A 22,163-nucleotide genomic window follows, 5' to 3' on the forward strand; every position below is an offset into this window, starting at 1 on the left:
TGCCCACTGACTAGAAATGCCTGCATTGTACTGTTTCATGAGTGAAAATTATTTTTAACATTGCACTACTAAGATTTGGATGGTATTTGTAGAAGCAGTAAACATATATTGATTAATACAAGTAGTATGGGAAAGAGTTAATAAAGATAAAGAGGACTGGGAGCATTTGGACAAGAATTTTAAACTAAGTCCTCAATGAGGCTCCCATTGTGACTATAGATAGTGAAAAAGAACTTTAAATGAGAATGCAAACACAAAAACCTGAATGTTGGAGAACATTTTGTTTGTTCGAGGAGTACTAATGATTCCAGTGTGGAAGGAGCACAGTTAGATGATAGGTTGAACATTTAGAATTGAATCTGTTACGACCTACAAACATAGAAATTTTATATTTTTCAGTGTTATGAGTTGGAATGGTAGAAGATATCAGAAAGAGATGTAACAGACTAGGGGGGAAAGATTGGATCAAATATAGTCTTGTAAGAAACTCTTTGTAGTTTTACTTTTCTTCTGAGTGAAATGAGGAGTCATTATAAGTTTTGACTGATATAAGTGATTAGGCTATTAAGGAATAAGAGCACAAGCAACCAGTCTACTACAAGCTTGTCATGAAATGAGGATGGCTAAAATTAAGATAGTAGTAGTGAATGTGATAAATATGGTAAGACTTTAGACAAATTTTGAAAGTACGGCCAACATAATCATGATGAGTTAAATATGGGCTGTGAGAAAGAATGACGTTTAGTTAGTAGCCTTTGAATAGGGAAAGATGGAGTTGCCATTTACTGCAATGGGCTGATACATCTGCAGGTGAAGCAGGTTTTAGGGGAAATATGACTCTTAGCATGAATGTATTGACTTTGTTAAACAGCCCCATGAAAATGTCTATTAAGTAACTGGATTTACAAGTCTGGAGTGCAAAGAGAGGTCAGACAAGATATATTAACTTGAGACTTTTCAACTTCTAGATGGCATTTAAAGCCATAACCCTGGATGAGATCAACAAAGGAGAGAATGTGGATAGAGAAGGTATCTACTGATTGAGCTGGGAAACAATAACATTAAGAGATGGCCCTGATAAGAAGGAACATATTTACAAAGGTGAATTTATAAGAGGTACTCAGTGAGTTATCAGAAAAACCTGGGGAGTATGGGATCCTTAGTGTAGAAAATAGTTTTGTAAAGCAGATGGAATGATCAAAGGCCAATGATAGATAAGTGAAGTGAAGTCGCTTAGTCATGTCCAATCTTTGTGACCCCATGGACTGTAGCCTGCCAGGCTCCTCTGTCCATGGGATTTTCCAGGCAAGAATACTGGAGTGGGTTGCCATTTCCTTCTCCAGTGGATCTTCCCAACCCAGGGATCGAATCCAGGTATCCCGCATTGTAAGCAGATGCTTTTACCATTTGAGCCATAAAGTAAGATGTAAAATGAAAGTGAAAGTCACTCATTTGTGTCAGACTCTTTGTGTTTCCATGAACTGTAGCCCACCAGGCTCTCTGTCCATGGGTTTCTTTCCAGGCAAGAATACTGGAATGGGTTGCCATTCCCTTCTCCAGGGAATCTCATTGCAGGCAGATTCTCTTACAGTCTGAGCCACCACAGAAGCCTGGTAAAGTAAGATGGAGATTAATAAATGAAAATTGGTGGTCATTGATGACTCTTAACAAAAACAGCTTTCTTGGAGTGGTGGGGGAGTGAACAGGGGAACCAGACTAGAGTAGGAGTAGGTTTTAGAGATAATGAGAGGGAAATATTGAAGACAATGGATAGGATACACCTTCAGGAGTTTTGTTGCAAAAGAGAGTAGAAATATGAGGTGGTAGCTGAAACAGTAAGTGAAATCAGAAGAGGGTATTTTTGAGATGGGAAAAAATTGAAACCATGTTCTTATGGTGATATAACCCTAAGACACATTGCTTAATGCAAACATAAGTTCTAGAAAATATAAACAATATGGCATAATTTTGCTTAAAAATTCACCAATAATACCATATTTCATCTGTGATGAAGATTTTCACATATTTGTGGAGGAAAAAAATAGCATTTACTATTTCCATTTACTTTCCTTATGTTTTTCCTTTTTTACATTTTTATCTTTCACATTTAACATCTCTAAATGTGCCATATATCTGTTATTTCACAGCTTATTATAGTTTAATTGTGGTCATTTTCTTTTTTAATGGTACACAAACTTTTCTCAAAATTAACAGTAGTTATATTAAATGATATCCAAAATATATTTTCTATGAGTATACAAGTAGAGAAGGCAAATCAGCAAATTCATAACAGAGATAACAGTCTGGGGCATACATAGAGCCACAGTGACTGTGAATGTTGTAAATATTTATTTGCAATAGTCTAATGATTTAAAAGGGGAATGGATGCCAATATTTTATGTGTAAATAAAAATACACATAAAATATATATGAAACTGGATAATTTTAGAATCAAAAATATAAAAATAAATTTTAGAAAGATAAACAATTTAAAAGAAAGATATGAAGAGAAACACACAATAGGACTACTGAGTGGCAAAAAGACCCCATAGGAAAATAAGTTGAAACTCACTAATCAGAAATAAATAAACTAAAGCAGTGAGCTACCAATCCTCATTCACTAATTTGGCACACATTAAAAATATGAAAATATCAAGAGTTGACTAGAATGTGGAGAAGATGAAATACCTACAGCACTGATTATACCATAATTTGGTTCAGTGAATTAATGCAAGAATTCGGCAACATTTAGGAATTTTGAATTTCTTATACTTACAACTCAGTATTTCTTTTTCCAGTGTATACACTGCAGAAACTCTGGAACGAGTCCAGGAAACTATTCATTGTATCATTGTTTGTAATAATGAAATGTTGAAATGAATTAAATGATCATCAAGAGAATGGGTGCTTGACTATATTATTCAATGGATGACAAAAATGTTATATACGTATACTCTGCAATAGAGTTGAAGATAATAAGGAATGCTAGAGATATAACAGGGAGAAATTTAAAAACAAAATATTGAGTAACAAAAGCAAGATGCAAAAAATAACATACTCATGATTAAACTTATGTTCAAAATAAACTTCAGGGAAATTAAATTATTAGACATATCAGAGTTCTGTTTCAGGCTTGATGACAAGGCTTTTTTAAGAAAAAAAAAAAAGCCAAAATATTTTCTTGAATATCTGTAAGAGTGGATACATACATATACCTTTTAAAGGAAGTGCTAAATAAGCTTGTTCAACTGAGTACATGATTGGTTAGTTTTAAAAACTGTAGAGATGTCATAATCTTATCAGTTGCACAGTACATATATATAGCTGGGTCATAAGAACCCATAGCCATCTCCCAGATATGTCTTGTGGGCCACTGAAAGAGAATTATTCTCTTCCACTCACAGTATGGAGTAAATAATTATCCTTCATAATGGACATTTTAAAAATAAATATGAAAAACAAAATGAATAATATCCGTTTGTAAATAATATAGGTATGAATATAAAGATGGTTGCTGCTGCTGCTGCTAAGTCGCTTCAGTCGTGTCCGACTCTGTGCGACCCCATAGACGGCAGCCCACCAGGCTCCCCTGTCCCTGGGATTCTCCAGGCAAGAACACTGGAGTGGGTTGCCATTTCCTTCTCCAGTGCATGAAAGTGAAAAGTGAAAGAGAAGTCGCTCAGTCGTGTCCGACTCTTCGAGACCCCATGGACTGCAGAATACCAGGCTCCTCCATCCATGGGATTTTCCAGGCAAGAATACTGGAATGGGGTGCCATTGCCTTCTCCACAAAGATGGTTAGAACATGCAAAATTTGAATGATGATATTTAGTGTTAGAGAAGAAGAAGAGAATAGGATCAGGATTAGAGAATAAAAGAGAATTACATTTTACTGATACTATTTTAATTTTAAAATGCGTCAATAAAAACAGGTAAAATTTTAATGGAGAGTACTTATTACTTGTAATATTGCTATATACACTGTATTTTCAAAATGATATTACAAAGAATTTTTAAGAATTGAATCTGCAAAATGACCCTAGATCTCTAAAAGAGTAGAAAAAAAGATAAAAGAAAAAGAGGGTTCATATTTTGCTTGAAACACTGGGGAATGAGATTTATGGTGGTTTTAGGTAGATTATTTTCTTCAAGTGAATCTTCTGAATTTTACAGAGTCCGCATAGTACATGCAATTCTTTTCAATCTGTGAAAAAGAAGAAAAGGATATATATATATATATATATATATATATATATATATATATATATATATATATTTTTTTTTTCAAGAAGTCTGGAAATGACCAGAGAGTAAAAATTCCCTAGAGATTGTATCAAGATGCAAATAAGCATAAGCTCATTTCTCTCGTTCTATCCTCTTTATATGGCAAAAACGCCATTTTCCGTGTATAGAGACTAACATCAGAAGGGCACAGGAGGGGAAGAAAAGGGAAATTCTTGGAAAATGGGAAAACAGATGGGGCACGGGCACTGCGGTAGGGGTAGGGTGGGGGGAAATGGGGGCCCCTGATCCGGAGACAGAACGCAAAGCTGGTTGGGGTGGGGCATTGTGGGATAGCAAGGCGCCTCCAGATTTTGGAAAGGCGTGGGGCCGGGAGATAGAAACGCCTCCCAGGCACAGGGCAGAGATGGGCCTGAGAGTGGAGGAGGCGGGGGTGATGGCAGTGTTTGGCAGGAAGGGGCGGCCTCTCTCCTGTCAGGAAGCTGCGCGATGGTAAGAGGGAGGAGACTGCGGCTGCGGCAGCGGCTTCTGGGATCCCGATGTGGCAGAGAGGCCGTCACCGTCAAGGAGGTGGAGGGCCCGCGAGCCCGGTGTTGGAGACACGGCCGCCATCCTCTTCGTCAGCCCAGCTGTCTTCCTAGACACGCTCCTCGCCTAAGGATCCTTCCCTCCCAGCTCTTGCAAACTCCGAACTGGTCGCCTGCTGATCCTCTTTCACCACAGGTTCACAGCGGAGGCAGCAGTGAGGAAGCAGCAGTGAGGTGTCCGATTTGGACACGTGAGACCTGCGGTCCCCGGACTTGGGGAGGTGGGCGCTGGACTAGAGAATCAGAGGATGCGGGTTGGTGGGTGCCAAGAGGGAAAATTTGGGTTCTGTCCTGGAATGGAAGATGAGGGAGACTGAGAAAGGTGATTTGGGTATGGGGGGGGTGGGGGGAGGGAGAGCCGAAGAGCACCTGGGTGGTATATAAAGGTGGCCCCAGAAAGAGAAAGAGATTTGTTCTGGGCACCCAGCGGCAAAATGGGGTAGACCAGGAAGAGATACGAAAGAGAGTTGAACAACAGGCAGAAGGAGTGGGGATGGGAGGCAAGACAGATGAAGAGCAAATGACAGTGAGCAGGCGGAAAGGGTACTATGTTAATCTAAATGGAGAGACTGAGTGAGAGCTAATAAATGATGAATATTTGTATTTGGTATGGGGAGTCTAAGATGGCAACAGAGGTATTAACCAAAGGAGCCTGCTTCCTCTTGCTGGGGGCTCAAAAACCCAAACTACCACCTTTCCATCCCTGCAGCACAGCCAAATAAGTTTGGAGGGAGGACACTGCAGGCAAACATACAATGATATTTTAATAGGCAGCATCTCTGCTGGACATCCAATAACTTGGATGGTAATACATATACCTGATGCCCAGGGAATTTGCAATGCAGAGAAATAAAATTTCACACTACAGTACACTAAATGTTTCTCCCTAGCCTCTTTCCTCCCCTTGCAGGTATGAAGACACCTCACAAAAAGGCAACTGCAAGGCAGCAAACCAGGGAAATTGTTGATGGCCACACCTTGTCTGCAAGTATGAGGAAGAAAAAGATTTCTCAAAAGAAACAGAGGGGCAGACCTTCCTTCCAGCCCCGCAGGAACATCGTGGGCTGCAGAATTTCACATGGATGGAAGGAAGGCGATGAGCCCATCACCCAGTGGAAAGGAACCGTTCTGGATCAGGTGCCTATAAATCCCTCTCTTTATCTGGTGAAATATGATGGAATTGACTGTGTCTATGGACTGGAACTTCACAGAGATAAAAGGATTTTAAAGCTTAAAATCCTTCCTGATAAAGTGCCATTTTCTCCAGTCAGAGATGTGCATCTTGCAAATACCATAATTGGTAAAGCTGTGGAACATATGTTTGAGGGTGACCATGGTTCTAAGGATGGATGGAGGGGGATGGTCTTAGCCCAAGCACCCATCATGAAAGCCTGGTTTTATATTACCTATGAGAAAGATCCTGTTTTGTACATGTACCAGCTTTTAGATGATTATAAAGAAGGTGACCTCCATATCATGCCAGAGTCGAGTAAGTCTTCTCCAAAAGAAAGAGAGCCAGAAGGAGTTATAGATGGCCTCATAGGTAAACATGTAGAATATACCAAAGAAGATGGCTCCAAAAGGACAGGCAAAGTCATTCACCAAGTTAAAGCCAAACCTTCTGTGTACTTCATCAAGTTTGATGATGATTTCCATATCTATGTCTATGATTTGGTGAAAAAGTCATAACAGTTAGGGTAAACATTATCACGTGTATGTAGGCAAATGTATGATTTGGAGAAACACAAAAAATGTTGCTTTTCAGTGTACTGAAAGTATAGGGGTCCCTAATAACCTATCATCATTGCCAGCAAAACTGTTGTTTTGTTCTGAAAAATATAAGTCTATGTAGCTATGACATGCTGTGTGTAAGGAATTTGTCATGGTGAAAAGGTTGGGTGTGTTTGGTTGAGGGAACATGAAAGGAAGGAACAAGTGTAAATTCAGGCTGTGAATAAAATTCAGCTAGTATCATAATCAGTCATTTAAAAATGGAACAGGACTTAGCTGGTCTGGTCTAAGGAGAGGAGAGGAGAAGGAACTAGAGATGGATTTGGGGGGAAAGGAAGAGAGATGGCTGCTTAAGAAAGGAGGTGGGAAGGGGTCAGAAATGGAGAGGCTTCTAGGGGGAGGGATAACCTAAGAGGGGGAGGCAGCCAACTGGGTGGGGGTTGAAGAATAACAGACAGAGAGTGAAATCTTGGGGTTAAGAGGAAATCAGGATAAATTGAGTAAAGTGGGACACAAATACATTTAGAAGTTCAGAGCAAGGGAGACAAAGATAAAGTTGGCAGAGATCTGAGGAGAAGCTAAAAGGATACTCCAGAAGGGGAGGAACACTGAGGAAGAATTCTCCTCCTTCCACAGAGGGAGTGAAAATAGAGAAAACAGGGCATGAGGTGTGGGGTCCATGAGAGATTGGAAGACCCCAGAAAAATAGCACTTCTGGCAGTATCCAAGTTGCCCTCCCTAGCTCTGTGCACAAAGAATATGGCAACAAAGCAACCAGATGGATTGGAGCTTCTCTAGAGGGAAATTTTTACAGGAATGTCTGAGGAGTTAAGCAGGAGCCAAGTCTATGCATAAAAGGCTTTTATTATATCAGGGAGTTCATGCCACACCTGCTGAGCAGAGCCCAGCCCTCAGCCTAAACACACTAGCATGGTGCTCCATAGTAGGGGGCTGTAGGCAGTTACCTTGTATTTTCCAGAGGACCCAGGGGCAGTAAATCTCAGACCTGAAGTTCTTGGTTCACTTCCTCTACACTGAATAAATGATTTCTTCGGGAACGAGTCACTGGAGTTCTCAGAACTTAAGAGATGTGCCACCTTGCATTTGGAAAGCATTTTATCCAGAAAAAAAGGAAACTTGCTCAACCCAGATACTGTACTCATCTCACTGTTCTTCAACTTCCTGAACTATACCTTGCCTCCATACAGAGGACTGAGCTTAATGCTTCTCTCCAGGGCATGGGGGAATACTTGACTGTCCATGCTTCTCTCAGCAGCTGCCTGAAACCACAGGTATCTTCCCCCAGTGCTTCACCAGATGGAGGTCTGCTGCCTCCAGAAACCCCATTCTGGAAATACCCCAATAAAAAGAATGCCTACTGACTCTTCACAGGTACCTCCTGGCTAGTCTTGCCCACATCAAGCACACGGGAAACTGTACTAGAAATGTGTGCAGTTATATTTTCAGGTGAGATAGGTGGCATGGGCAGTTGGGTGGGGAGTTGTGACTTTGTATAACTAAGTCCTTTGACTGTATACTGCCACATGGGTCATTGGTGGGAAGAGGGTGTGGTAACTCCCAATAAATTCCCTCTGAAGTATGCTGTCCCAATACATGGGTCTTTGTCCTCTCTTCCTTTCCTTCCCCCAGTCCAGCTGCGGATGTTCCCTTCAAAACTCTCTCTGGTTTTCCCACTCCACATTCTTCACTGCCCTCACAGAAACAGTGCTGCTATCTCTCTTCTGCCCAGTAACTCCAGGCATAGCAGACAGAGGGGAAGGCAGGGAGCTTCCCGGAGTGGAAAGAAGTTGGTAATTCCAGTTTATTCTCTCCATCCAACATGACCTGAAGCTGTTTGCCTCAAGAACTACACAAGGCGAGCCCACCTCACCAGAGCAGGGATAGATTTTGTTTCATTCATCACATAATTTAGTCTAGCAAACACCTGCAGGCCACTCATGGACCAGTTTCAGCCCACTGTCATATTTTGCTTGATCTTCATGTTTTTATCATTCTCCATTTTAAAATTAGCTATATAGACATTTGGGGGATTTCACATTTCAAAAATCCACATTTCTGGCTTACCTTAAAAAACAAAACAGTAGACCAAGGGTTAGGGCCCACATTCCAACAAGGACACAAGCAGTTGACTCTGAGGAAAGGCTCAGCCTATTTTAAACTCAGAATGCCCTCTCAAGTGGGCCATGCCCCCAGATGGCCTGCTTCACTGTAATAAAATGTCCAGATGTCCTTTGGAAGCATTTGAATTGGTCACTTTGGGGTTAGACCCAGGGGAAACTGGTAAACTCCTCTTTGGCTTACTCTGACTGCCTTTGCTTTTTAATTTATTTGCTTTATCTTCATCTCACCATTGCTTACTTCAGATGGGCTCTCAGCCAGTCAGTCTTCTAGACACAGGAGGAACCTCTGGTAATAAAGAAAAGAAACAAATAAAATAATCTTATCCTCCTGGAACTTTCATTGTAGTGTGGGAGAGAGTAGTCAAGATAAAATAAAAGGATAAATTATTTTCAAAATGATAATGTTAAGTAGAAAAATAAAGAATGGGCTATGGAAGTCCTAGGGAGGCTGAAGTTGGGGAGATTATGAAGTAAGAGAGGGCTTCACTTAGAAGACAGCTTTTGAGTAAAGGCCTAAAGACAATAAGAGAACTGGCCCTGTGGCTGTCTGGGGAAGGAGCATTCCAGGCAGAGGTACAGCAAATGCTGAGCTCTCAAGGCAGGAGTAGGACTGTCATGTTCAAATAACACTGAGGTTACCAGTGTGGCTGAAGCTGAATGAGCAAGGTAGAGAATATCAGGAAGTGGTTTCAAAGAGGTGACGGGATCCCAAAACAGATAGCTTAGAGTTTTGAAGGTCCTAGAATGGAATTTGGCTTTTCCAGTGAGTGTGGTAGGGAGTCATTCTAGTATTTCTAGCAGAGGCTGGGTATGATTTGTTTTATATTTTTCACAGGATCATTCTGAAGACTCTGGAGTGTAATCTGTTTGTGGTCAAGTTTGGGAAAAGGGAGATCACATATACTAGTGAAACAGAAGAGCAACCTGAAAACATTTACAAACAGGAAATTTGAATCATAATAGAGGTGGTCGTTCAGATAAATGATGAAAAGACATTTTATTCAATAAATGATGCTGCATTAATCTGTTTTCCGTATGACAAAAAATAAGCTTAAATCCCTTCATCACATCCTACACACAAATTCTTCATGGATGTAAATGTTATTACTTAAATTTAGAAGGTAATATTTATAAAACTTTTAGAAAAAGAAGTGACTGTTCAGTTTTTTTTTTCCTATAGAAATGGGAAAGATTTATTTTACATGCAAAAAATACACAAGTGGTGTAGGAAAAGTTTGAAACTTTTGATCATTTGAAGATATGGATGCCCCTAATATCAAAATCATCATATTCAAAGTGGAGTTAGAGAGATTATGTTACAAACTGTGATAGTTATAATGAATTAAATAAAAATGTATTCTTGAGGAAATATCACAACCTATAGAAAACTTGGCAAACTAGGCAATCACAAGTAGATCAGTCAATAAATACACATTTCCTTAATCAGTTCCCCATTAACTTATTGTATGTTGTCCATAATAGGCCATTTGCTAACATAATATATAGTTTACTTAGTTAATACATTTATTGTTTCCCTACCAGAATGTAAACCCTGAAAGTGCATGATTTTTCTTCCTTAAAAGAGTGCCTGGCATACTGTAAGTGTGTAATAAACATCTGTTAACTATATGAATCTCATCAGTAACCTAGGAAAATGAAAAAGTAACATGATCTCACATACATCAGATCAGCAACACGTGAAGTCTGAAAATATTCATTGACCAGTTAAAGAAGTGGGAGATCCATACATTCTAGGTGAGAGTTTGTCAGAGAGAAATCTGCCATTATCTAGCGATAGCCTAGATAGAAGATGTTACATTTCCAGCAGTTTCATTCTTATATATTGTTGAAAGACAATTCTGCATGTGTCTCACATGTTACTGTATATCTGGTGAGCAAAACACTGACAATTCTTTGTTTTGAGCAATTTTTTGCGAGATGTTTGAATGGTAAACAGCTTTCAAAGACAGAATAGGATCTCCATCCGAAGTAAAAAGCAGGACTGCATAGAGTCTTTGGAAGGTAGTGATTTCCTCTGAAACAAAGGGCAGGAATGCTTACTCCAATATAATGAAGATAATGTCTCTTAAGAACAAAGAAAAGGGATTCTTACTGCCCATTATAAAAGTTTAAGGATCCCAAACTGAGGTTTCCTCCTTTGTAATGCAACTTAATTTATATGTATGTGTCATGTCATTCTTCATCACCCTGTAAGGAGTGGGACTCAGGCTTATAGGGTAAAAACACTGATACTCAGACTATTTTTATTAATGTGAGTAATAAACTATTCTTTGTCTATGACCAAAAATCTCATGTATTCTACTGGCGCCCAAGAAACTGTGACAGGTAACTTGTTAGCTCACAAACAGGATTCACTTCAGTTCACTCACTCAGTCGTGTACGACTCTTCATGACCCCATGGACCACAGCACGCGAAGCCTCCCAGTCCAACACCAACTCCTGGAGTTTACTCAAACTCATGTCCATTGAGTCAGTGATGCCATCCAACCATCTCATCCTCTGTCGTCCCCTTCTCCTCCTGCCAGCAATCCCTCCCAGCATCAGGGCCTTTTCAAATGAGTCAGCTCTTCACATCAGGTGGCCAAAGTATTGGAGTTTCAGCTTCAACATCAGTCCTTCCAATGAACATTCAGAACTGATCTCCTTTAGGATGGACTGGTTGGATCTTCTTGTAGTCCAAGAGACTCGCAAGAGTCTTCTCCAACACTACAGTTCAAAAGCATCAATTCTTTGGTGCTCAGCTTTATTTATAGTCCAACGTTCACATCCATACAAGACTACTGGAAAAACCATAGCCTTGACTAGACAGACCTTTGTTGGCAATGTTTCTGCTTTTTAATATGCTGTCTAGGTTTGTCATAACTTTCCTTCCAAGCAGCAAGCGTCTTTTAATTTCATGGCTGCAGTCACCATCTGCAGTGATTTTGGAGCCCCCCCCCCCCAAATAAAGTCAGCCACTGTTTCCACTGTTTCCCCATCTATTCGCCATGAAGTGATGGGACCGGATGCCATGATCTTTGTATTCTGAATGTTGAGCTTTAAGCCAACTTTTTCACTCTCCTCTTTCACTTTTATCAAGAGGCTCTTTAGTTCTTCACTTTCTGCCATAAGATTGGTGTCATCTACAATGACTCATCTGAGGTTATTGATATTTCTCCCAGCAATCTTGATTCCAGCTTGTGCTTCATCCAGACCAGTGTTTCTCCTGATGTACTCTGCATATAAGTTAAATAAGCAGGGTGACAATATACAGCCTTGACGTACTCCTTTTCCTATTTGGAACCAGTCTGTTCTTCTACATCCAGTTCTAACTGTTGCTTTCTGGCCTGCATACAGATTTCTCAAGAGGCAGGTCAGGTGGTCTGGTATTCCCAGCTCTTTCAGAATTTTCCACAGTTTATTGTGATCCACACACTCAAATGCTTTGGCATATTCAATAAAGCAGAAATGGATGTTTTTCAACTTCATAATCTTCACTCTTGATAATTAGAGTAATGAGGATAAAATACTGAGAGAAACATGGTTTCTGCAAGAGGAGGAATGAGGACCTCAAGAGCCAATTAATGGAATTTGAGGGTACTTTATGACAAATGATGGTGAATGTACAAATAAACTATGCATAAATAGTCCTCCATCTTTTAATGAGGTGGAATCAGGGAAGCAGTTGCAGGATGAGAGCTGAAGGTGCCTTGTCCCCAGTGGAGTCAAAGTTCACATGGACTTCTCTGAGTATGATCGAAAATTTAAGGAAAGGGAAAGAGTCAGACTTCAGTGGACCTGTTAGATATGGACACTCAAGTCACTGTTTTACCCAAACCTGTGGAAGAAATATAAAAAATTAGCTAATGAAAATTGGACTGAGTTTACAGTGCAAAAGAAGACAGTATGACCTTGAGAGTGAAAACTTTGGGGCCAATTCTGTGCAGTCTAGGTATTATCTCTAATATGAATATATAGTGGGAACAGATACTCATATTTCCCTACCCTCTAGGGGCCAAATGAGATTCAGCCATAGAGCAGTATTGGTGAGGCACATAAATCATTTTCCCACCAACCTCCCTGTCCCCTTCTGGGTGCATCTCAAGAGAAAAAAAATTCACAGCCAAGATTTAAGGAATTGAAGGAAGCACATGTGGTTAGAAGTTTAAGGACAGCCATGTGCAAAAAAGCTTCAAGCTTAGAGGGGACTATTTTCAAATTCACTTATTTCTCCTATACTCTAAACTGTTGCAGACAATGTAACTCTAGTTAAATCCATTACACAGGCTAATGGTATGTGATACACTTTTAGATGTTGACAACATCTTTCCCATACTACTGGCATCTGAAGATCAAGATCTTTTGACATTCAGGTGAAAAGGTCTCCAATATATTTTTCTTGTACTCCTTCAGGGTTACTTAAACTCCACTGGCATTTCCCAAAATTGGGTATGTCACAAGTGCTTCTACATTCTGATTTTCAAAAATTTCTAAATACATGATATCTTGATGGTTGATGGTTGATAGAAGCCTTAGTCTTCACAGCCCAAGCTAGACAGAGTGGTTAAAAATCCCCAACAAATTTCAAGACTCTTCATACCAAGTAATGTTTCTCAGTACTATGTGAGCCACATTTATAATACTTAGTTCTTCAAATAGTCAAAGAAAAATTGTCTTTTTCACCCTTCTCAACCAAAAAGGAGGCCCAGTACCTAACTGGATCCTTTGGATATTGAAAACTGATTGCTTGGGTATTGTGTTTGGTTCTTTATATCAGGTACTCACACATCACCATTTTTAAATGTGGCCCAAAACAATGTCCTGCTATGGATATTGTCCAACAAACTGTGTCATACTCTATGTTTAGGGCCCCACAAATGTAATGATCCCTTTGAGATTAAGTCTCTGGGATTGGTGACTATCCAATTGGAATCACTAACAAAGGGAAGCAATATATACCTGTTGCAGATAGTCAACATTAATAAAATTTCCAAAATATTCAAGACAATGCAGTTTTTTTTTTAGAATAAACCATATACTAAAAACATAGTAGCACACATATGAATGAAAATAATAGACCTAGAAAAGAACCCTCACCAGAATCCAACCATACTGAGTTCCATGCTCAGTTCCTTGGACTTCCAGCCAACAGAACTACAAGAAATTTATGTTGTTTATATGATGAACATTTTATTGTATTTTGTTATAGGAGCCTGAATTGACTAAGATGAATAATATATACTTATAATGAAATATTAATATTACTCAATATGAAATGGGAATAAAGTTCTTGTACATGCTGTGATGATAATGAACCATAAAAAACTATGCTAAGTGAAAAAAGCCAGACAGAAAAAGGCTAAATACTATTAATTTCATTCATAAGGAATATCTAGATAGGCAAATTCATACAGTAAATTAGCAATGTTATTGTTGTTCAGTAACTCAGTTGTGTCCAACTCTTTGCAACCTCATGGACTGTAGCCCATCAGGCTCCTCTGTCTGAGGGATTTCCCAGGCTAGAATACTGGAGTGGGTTGCCATTTCCTTCTCCAGGGGATTTTCCGGAGCCAGGGATTGAACCTGCATCTCTTGCATCTTCTGCATTGGCAGGCAGGTTCTTTACCAGTTGAGCCTCTAGGGAAGCCCTACTGGAGCTTTCCCCAAAAAGACATAATTTGACTTGTTTGGTGGTACCATTGAAGATGTCAGTCAAAAGACTTGTTCTTATTCTACCTCACTCAAAATCATCCAATACTAATAGCTTTTAGGGGAGTAGGAATAACATTTGCTCAACTTTTTAACAGGATAGTTGCCTAAAACAATGGATAAAAATTTGAGGCAAACAATAGGCAAAATAACTTAAGATAAATGAGAAATGAAGTATCCTTAGGGGCTTTGAAAATCTCTGGCATATTCCTGGGGATATGGAAGGCCCACCTTTATGTGTCAGACTTGGTGCATGATCAGAAAAGACATTATTCCCCTAAACTCTCATTTTTATGGTGGACCTTTAGGCTCTCTGAAAATAGTAAATGAAAAATAAGACAGAGTGGTAAACTGCATGGTTCTACATACCTCAACATACAAAAAAAGTGCCTGCAAGACTTATTTATAACAAGTGATTAAGGAATTTACTGACAGATTATTTGTTGACTGGAAAGTTCATTGAATTTGAGACTTCAATAGACATACATGGAAATTACAGAATTAGCTCAGAAAAGTCATGAAACAAACAACTATTAAAACAAACAATAATAAAACAGACCTAGGATGGGGGAGAAAGAATTCTAACATTGCCATATTATGTTATATTAAATATCCAGTTCTTAAATGCATTCCTTTTTTGTGGCTGAGCAATGTTCCACTGTGTGTGTGTACCACAACTTCTTTATCCATTCATCTGTCAGTGGACATCTAGGTTGCTTCTATGTTCTAGCTATTGTAAATAGTGCTGCAGTGAACATAGGGGTACATGTGTCTTTTTCAATTTTGGTTTCCTTGGGGTATATGCCTAGGAGTGGGATTGCTGGGTCATATGGTGGTTTTATTCCTAGTTTTTAAGGAATTTCCATACCATCTTCTATAGTGGCTGTATCAATGTACATTCCCAGCAACAGTGCAAAAGGGATCCCTTACTCCACACCCTCTCCAGCATTTATTGTTTGTAGACTATTTGATTATGGCTATTCTGACCAGTGTGAACTGATATTTCACTGTAGTTTTGGTCTGTATTTCTCTAATAATGAGCATCTTTTCATGTGTTTGTTAGCCATTTGTATGTTTTCTTTGGAGAAATGCCTTTTTAAGTCTTTATCCCACTTTTTGATTGGCTTATTTTTCTAGTATTGAGATGAGCTGCTTAAGTCAGGTCTAATGATGTGGATAAACCTAGAGCCTATTATACAGAGTGAATTAAGTCAGAGAAAGAAAGATAAATATGGTATACTAATGCATATATATGGAATCTAGAAAGATGGTACTGATGAATTTATTTGCAAGGCAGAAATGGAGAAACAGACATAGAGAATAGACTTATGGACATGGGGAGTGGGGAGGAGAGGGTGAGATGTATGGAGAAAGTGACATGGAAACTTACATTACCATATGTAAAATAGATCAGTTCAGTAGAGTTACTCAGTCAGGTCCGACTCTGTGACCGCCACGGACTGCAGCACACCACACTTCCCTGTTCATCACCAAGTCCCAGAGCTTGCTCAAACTCATGTCCATTGAGTCAGTGATGCCATCCAACCATCTCACCCTCTGTTGTCCCTTTCTCCTCCTACCTTCAATCTGTCCCAGAATCAGGATCTTTTCAAATGAGTCGACTCTTCACATCAGGTGACCAAAATATTGGACCTTCAGCTTCAGCATCAGTCCCTCCAGAGAATATTCAGGACTGATTTTCTTTAGGACTGACTGAATTGATCTCCTTACAGTCCAAGGGACTCACAAGCATCTTCTTCAACACCACAGTTTGAAAGCATAAATTCTTCATCACTCAGCTTTCTTTATGGTCCAAATTTCACATCCATACATGACTACTGGAAAAACCATAGCTGTAACTAGATGGACCTTTGTCAGCAGAGGAATGTCTCTATTTTTAATATGCTGTCTAGTTTGGTCAAAGCTTTTCTTCCGAGGAGCAAGTGTCTTTTAATTGCATGGTTGAAATCACCATCTTCAGTGATTTTGGAGCCTAAGAAAATATAGTTTCTTACTGTTTCCATTGTTTTCCCATCTATTTGCCATGAAGTGATGGGACTGGATGCCATGATCTTCGTTTTGTGAATGCTGAGTTTTAAGCCAGCTTTTTCACTCTCCTCTTTCACATTCATCAAGAGACACTTTATAGTTCCTCTTCACTTTCTGCCATAAGGATGGTGTCTTCTGCATATCAGAGGTTATTGATATTTCTCCTGACAACCTTCCAGCTTGTGCTTCATCCAGCCCAGTATTTCACATGATACACTCTACATATAAATTAAATAAGCAGGGTCACAGTATATTGCCTTGACATACTCCTATCCCAATTTGGAACCAGCCCATTGTTCTGTGTCCAGTTCTAACTGTTGCTTCATGACCTGTATACAGATTTCTCAGGAGGCAGGTAAGGTGGTCTAATATTCCCATCTCTTGAAGAATTTTCCACAGTTTGTTGTGATCCACACAGTCAAAGGCTTTAGCATAGTCAATAAAGCAGAAGAAGGTGTTTTTTCTGGAACTCTCTTGTTTTTACTATGATCCAACTGATGTTGGCAATTTGATCTCTGGTTCCTCTGCCTTTTCCAAATCCAGCTTGACAATCTGGAATTCTTGGTTCATGTACTGTTGAAGCCTGGCTTGGAGGATTTTGAGCATTACTTTGCTAGCATGTGAAAGTGAAAGTTGCTTAGTCGTGTTCGACTCTTTGCAACCCCATGGACTATACAGTCCTTGGAATTCTCCCAGCCAGAATACTGGGGTGGGTAGCATAACCCTTCTCCAACGGATCTTTCTGACCCAGGAATCGAACTGGGGTCTCCTGCATTGCAGATTCTTTACCAACTGAGCTGTGAGATGAGTGCAATTGTATAGTAGTTTGAACATTAATTAACATTGCCTTTCTTTGAGAGTGGAATGAAAACTGACCTTTTTGAGTCCATAGCCAGTGGGAATTTGCTGTATGTCTCAAGGAACTCAAACAAGGGCTCTGTATCCACCTAGAGGAGTGGGATGAGGAGGGATGTGGGAGAGAGGCTCAAGAGGGAGGGGACATATGCACACCCATGGCTGATTCATGTTGGTGTTTGACAGAAAACAACAAAATACTATAAAGCAATTATCTTTCAATTAACAAAAAAATATTTAAAAAAAAAAAAGAAAAAAAATCCAGTACTCAAACAAAAATACAAAACATGTAAAAAAAAAAAAACAAAAACAAAAAAAAAAACAAGAAATTATATACCATAATAAGTAAAAGAGTAACAAGCATACATTGTCCCTGAGGAAGGGCAACGATTGGACTTAAAGGCATAAATCAGCTATTTAAAAAATATTTAGAGGGGGATAGCAGTCCCATCACTTCATGGCAAATAGATGGGGAAACAGTGGAAACAGTGGCTGACTTTATTTCAGGGGGCTCCAAAATCACTGCAGATGGTGACTGTAGCCATGAAATTAAAAGACACTTACTACTTGGATGGAAAGTTATGACCAATCTGGACAGCATATTCAAAAACAGAGACATTACTTTGCCAACAAAGTTCCGTCTAGTCAAGGCTATGGTTTTTCCAGTAGACATGTATGGATGTGACAGTTGGGCTATAAAGAAAGCTGAGCGCTGAACAATTGATGCTTTTGAACTGTGCTGTTGGAGAAGAGTCTTGGGAGTCCCTTCAACTGCAAGGAAATCCAACCAGTCCATCCTAAAGGAGATTAGTCCTGGATGTTCAATGGGAGAACTGATATTGAAGCTGAAACACCAATACTTTGGTCACGTGATGCAAAGTGCTGACTCATTTGAAAGACCCTGATGATGGGGCAGGAGGAAAAGGGGAGGACAGAGGATGAGATGGTTGGATGGCATCAATGACTCAATGGACATGAATTAGGTTAAACTCTGGGAGCTGGTGATGGACAGGGAGGCCTGGTGTGCTGTGATTCATGGGGTCACAGAGTCAGACACAACTGAGCAAGTGAATGGAACGGATCAGGCAAGATGGTGGAGTAGAAAGATCCTGAGCTCACCTCCTCTCATAAGCAAAACAAAATCACAGATATTTTCAAAATCATCAATGAAAAGAACTGGAACTTACCAGAAAAGATCTACAAGTAAAAGCATAAAGAAGAAACCAAAAGGAGACAGGTAGGAGTGGCGGACTCACACTATAATCAAGTTCCATACCCCCATGTGGGTGACCTAAAAAGTGAAGAATTACATTGCAGGGATTTTCCAATAGGAGTGAGATTACTGAATCCCACATTAGTCTCCCCAGTCTGGGGGCCCTGCACCGAGAAGACATGCTCACAGAGCATTTGGCTTTAAAGTCCAGTGGGGCTTAATTTTTGAAATCTCACAGGAATGGGGGAAATAGAGAATTTATGCTTAAAAGGTGCATCATTTCAGTTCAGTCACTCAGTCGTGTCCACCTCTTTGCAACCCCATGAATTGCAGCATGCCATGACTCCCTGTCCATCACCAACACCTGGAGGTCACTCAGACTCACATCCATCGAGTCAGTGATGCCATCCAGACATCTCATCCTCTACCGTCCCCTGCTCCTCCTGCTCCCAATACCTCCCAGCATCAGAGCCTTTTCCAATGAGTCAACTCTTCTCATGAGGTGGCCAAAGTACTGGAGTTTCAGCTTTAGCATCATTCCTTCCAAAGAAATCCCAGGGCTGATCTCCTTCAGAATGGACTGGTTGGATCTCCTTGCAGTCCAAGGGACTCTCAAGAGTCTTCTCCAACACCACAGTTCAAAAGCATCAATTCTTCGGCACTCAGCCTTCTTCACAGTCCGACTCTTACATCCATACATGACCACAGGAAAAACCATAGCCTTGACTAGATGGACCTTAGTTGGCAAAGTAATGTTTCTGCTTTTAAATATGCTATCTAGGTTGGTCATAACTTTCCTTCTAAGCAGTAAGCGTCTTTTAATTTCATTGCTGGATTCAGTACATGCAGTGATTTTGGAGCCCAAAAAAATGAAGTCTGACACTGATTCCACTTTTTCCCCATCTATTTCCCATGAAGTGATGGGACTGGATGCCATGATCTTCGTTTTCTGAATATTGAGCTTTAAGCCAACTTTTTCACCCTCCTCTTTCACTTTCATCAAGAGGCTTTTTAGTTCCTCTTCACTTTCTGCCATAAGGGTAGTGTCATCTGCATATCTGAGGTTATTGATATTTCTCCTGGCAATCTTGATTCCAGCATGTGTTTCTTCCATTCCAGGTTTTCTCATGATGTACTCTGCATAAAAATTAAATATGCAGGGTGACAATATACAGTCTTGATGTACTCCTTTTCCTATTTGGAACCAGTCTGTTGTTCCATGTCCAGTTCTAACTGTTGCTTCCTGACCTGCCGGGGGCCTGCGTGAGGAACTGCACCCATGGCAAAGGTCATGAGGAAGGAGGCTTGGCATATGCGAAGGCATGATCAAGCCTCAGGAAACCCCCTGTTCCAGAGCATCTACCCCAAAACCAGAGTCTGTTTTATGCTCTCACCTACACCTCTGACTTTACCGGGGGGCTCTCCCCCATAACCGTTTCTCTCGGAGAAGGAGTTAACGTGCAGCTCCAAGTCAATAAAAATTCCTGGGCATGACAAGAGTGTTTCAGCTTATGGACTCTTCTGAAGGTTATCTAGCCTGCCTGTATAGGTTCATCAGGCCACATGTGATTGTTTACAGCCTCCCAATCTGAGAGGCAGGACATGTTTTAGACTTACTAAAGGCAAATTCTTTTGGGGAGTTGGAAATTATTAGTATAGTGGGTTGGTTAGGAATTATATTGGTGAAGGGTTTTTCATTTGTTGTGCCAATAATTGCTGCTAATTCCCTGCCCTGGGTGTGACAAGGGTGTTTCAGGTCAAACCTCTCTGCTGACAGACTAGCTTGTGTGACAGGATTATCCATACTCCTGCCACTACGCACATGATTGTTTACTACCTCTCAACCATAAACAGCACAAAGAGTTTTGGAGTATTTTGAGAGTCTTAATTAGCATAGGGTTTTTCTCATTGTTGAGTCAATGATTGCCAGGCCTCCATATCCTTAGGCACCTGGGAATATATTAATCAATGTATTTGGAATATACAAAAAAGGAAATATAGTAGTTTTTAAGGTTAGCAATACTAGACTTTTTGAGTTAATGAATTTTCTCTTTTGTAATAGATCACCGTACTTTGTTATAAATCACTGTGTCCTTGCTATGTAAAAATGTAACTTTATCACTATCTTAAGACTAAATAGATCTTAAGGGGAACATTGGTGAAAGGATTTTCATTTGTTGGGTTGATGTTTGCTGTTAAATCTCCATGTTCCCTGCCCTTATAATGACTATAACTAGCATATAGGAGAAATAAGTATTAACCTTTAAGATTAATCATGTTAACTTTGGGTTAAATAAATTCCTTTCTTGATTGTAACTCACTATACCCTCACCCTATAGGAATATAACTTTATTTGGAGGGTGGTGCCTTGTTTAAGAAAAAACACACTTGGAAGAAATAAGTTTTTTGGTTATCAGAAAGAAAGGATCATAAAATGTCAGCAGGTCTCATGGCCAGAAGATGAAGTAAAATCCCTAAGACCTTTTTATGTGAAGCACCTGATTTTGATAAAGGTCAGGACTGCTGAACCCCGCGTGACTCTGTATTCATCCCTATGTGTAACAAAAGGTATATAAGCAAATCCAAAAATAAAGAAATCGGATCAATTTCCGGAAAGACTGATACCCTCATATCGTTCTTTCTTACTCCCTGTTTTTCTGGCTGAATTCCCATCTGGAGCATGGATGCTATTCCACGTAAACCAAGTTATTCAGCCTCTTTTACTCCACTAATTTTCCTACTACACTATTCATTTCTAATCTCTCTATATCTCTGTAATTAAATATGTATTCTTCCAAGGACACCAACTCCATTCCCACCTTCGAATCACCCTGGAGGCACTGGGGCTGGACCCCGGCAACCTGAATACAGATTTCTCAAGAGGCAGGTCAGGTGGTCTGGTATTCCCATCTCTCTCAGAATTTTCCACAGTTTATTGTGATCCACACAGTCAAAGGCTTTGACATAGTCAATAAAGCAGAAAGAGATGATCTTCTGGAACTCTCTTGCTTTTTTCATGATCCAGCGATGTTGGCAATTTGATCTCTGGTTCCTCTGCCTTTTCTAAAACCAGCTTGAACATCTGGAAGTTCACAGTTCACCTATTGCTGAAGCCTGGCTTGGAGAATATTGAGCATTACTTTACTAACATGTGAGATGAGTGCAATTGTGCAGTAGTTTGAGCATTCTTTGGCATTGCCTTTCTTTAGGATTGGAAGGAAAGCTGACCTTTTCCAGTCCTGTGCCCACTGTTGAGTTTTCCAAATTGGCTGGCATATTGAGTGCAGCACTTTCATAGCATCATCTTTCAGGATTTGAAATAGCTCAACTGGAATTCCATCTCCTCCACCAGCTTTGTTTGTAGTGATGCTTTCTAAGGCCCACTTGACTTCACATTCCAGGATATCTGGCTCTAGATGAGTGATCACACCATCATGATTATCTGGGTCGTGAAGAGCTTTTTTGTACAGTTTTCCTGTGTATTCTTGCCACCTCTTCTTAATATCTTCTGCTTCTGCTAGGTCCAGACCAGTTCTGTCCTTTATCGAGCCCATCATTGCATGAAATATTCCCTTGGTATCTCTAATTTTCTTGAAGAGATCTCTAGTCTTTCCCATTCTGCTCTTTTTCTCTATT

At 39.9% G+C, this 22,163-nt stretch overlaps 1 protein-coding gene and 1 long non-coding RNA gene across 5 annotated transcripts; both read left to right on the plus strand.

Moving 5' to 3' along the window:
* The first annotated feature begins 4,561 nt into the window (after positions 1 to 4,561).
* LOC138930224 (spindlin-2) lies at positions 4,562 to 6,687 on the plus strand. Of its 4 annotated transcripts, none has more exons than XM_070289971.1 (2): positions 4,562 to 5,151; positions 5,720 to 6,687. In XM_070289971.1, the coding sequence occupies exon 2, from the start codon at positions 5,742 to 5,744 to the stop codon at positions 6,516 to 6,518; it is 777 nt and encodes a 258-aa protein (XP_070146072.1). In that variant the 5' UTR covers positions 4,562 to 5,151; positions 5,720 to 5,741; the 3' UTR covers positions 6,519 to 6,687. The 4 variants fall into 4 exon arrangements, with proteins under 4 accessions (XP_070146072.1, XP_070146071.1, XP_070146069.1 ...); XM_070289970.1 differs by having other exon boundaries at positions 4,562 to 5,050; XM_070289968.1 differs by having other exon boundaries at positions 4,728 to 5,050; positions 5,740 to 6,687.
* Positions 6,688 to 7,152: 465 nt separating this feature from the next.
* LOC138930225 (uncharacterized) lies at positions 7,153 to 9,849 on the plus strand. Its single transcript, XR_011446127.1, has 2 exons — positions 7,153 to 8,027; positions 9,537 to 9,849. It is a non-coding gene; the product is annotated as an uncharacterized lncRNA (long non-coding RNA).
* The last annotated feature ends 12,314 nt before the right edge of the window (positions 9,850 to 22,163 follow it).

This window comes from Ovis canadensis, chromosome X (assembly GCF_042477335.2).
Source record: "Ovis canadensis isolate MfBH-ARS-UI-01 breed Bighorn chromosome X, ARS-UI_OviCan_v2, whole genome shotgun sequence".
NCBI classification, from domain to species: Eukaryota; Metazoa; Chordata; class Mammalia; order Artiodactyla; family Bovidae; genus Ovis; species Ovis canadensis.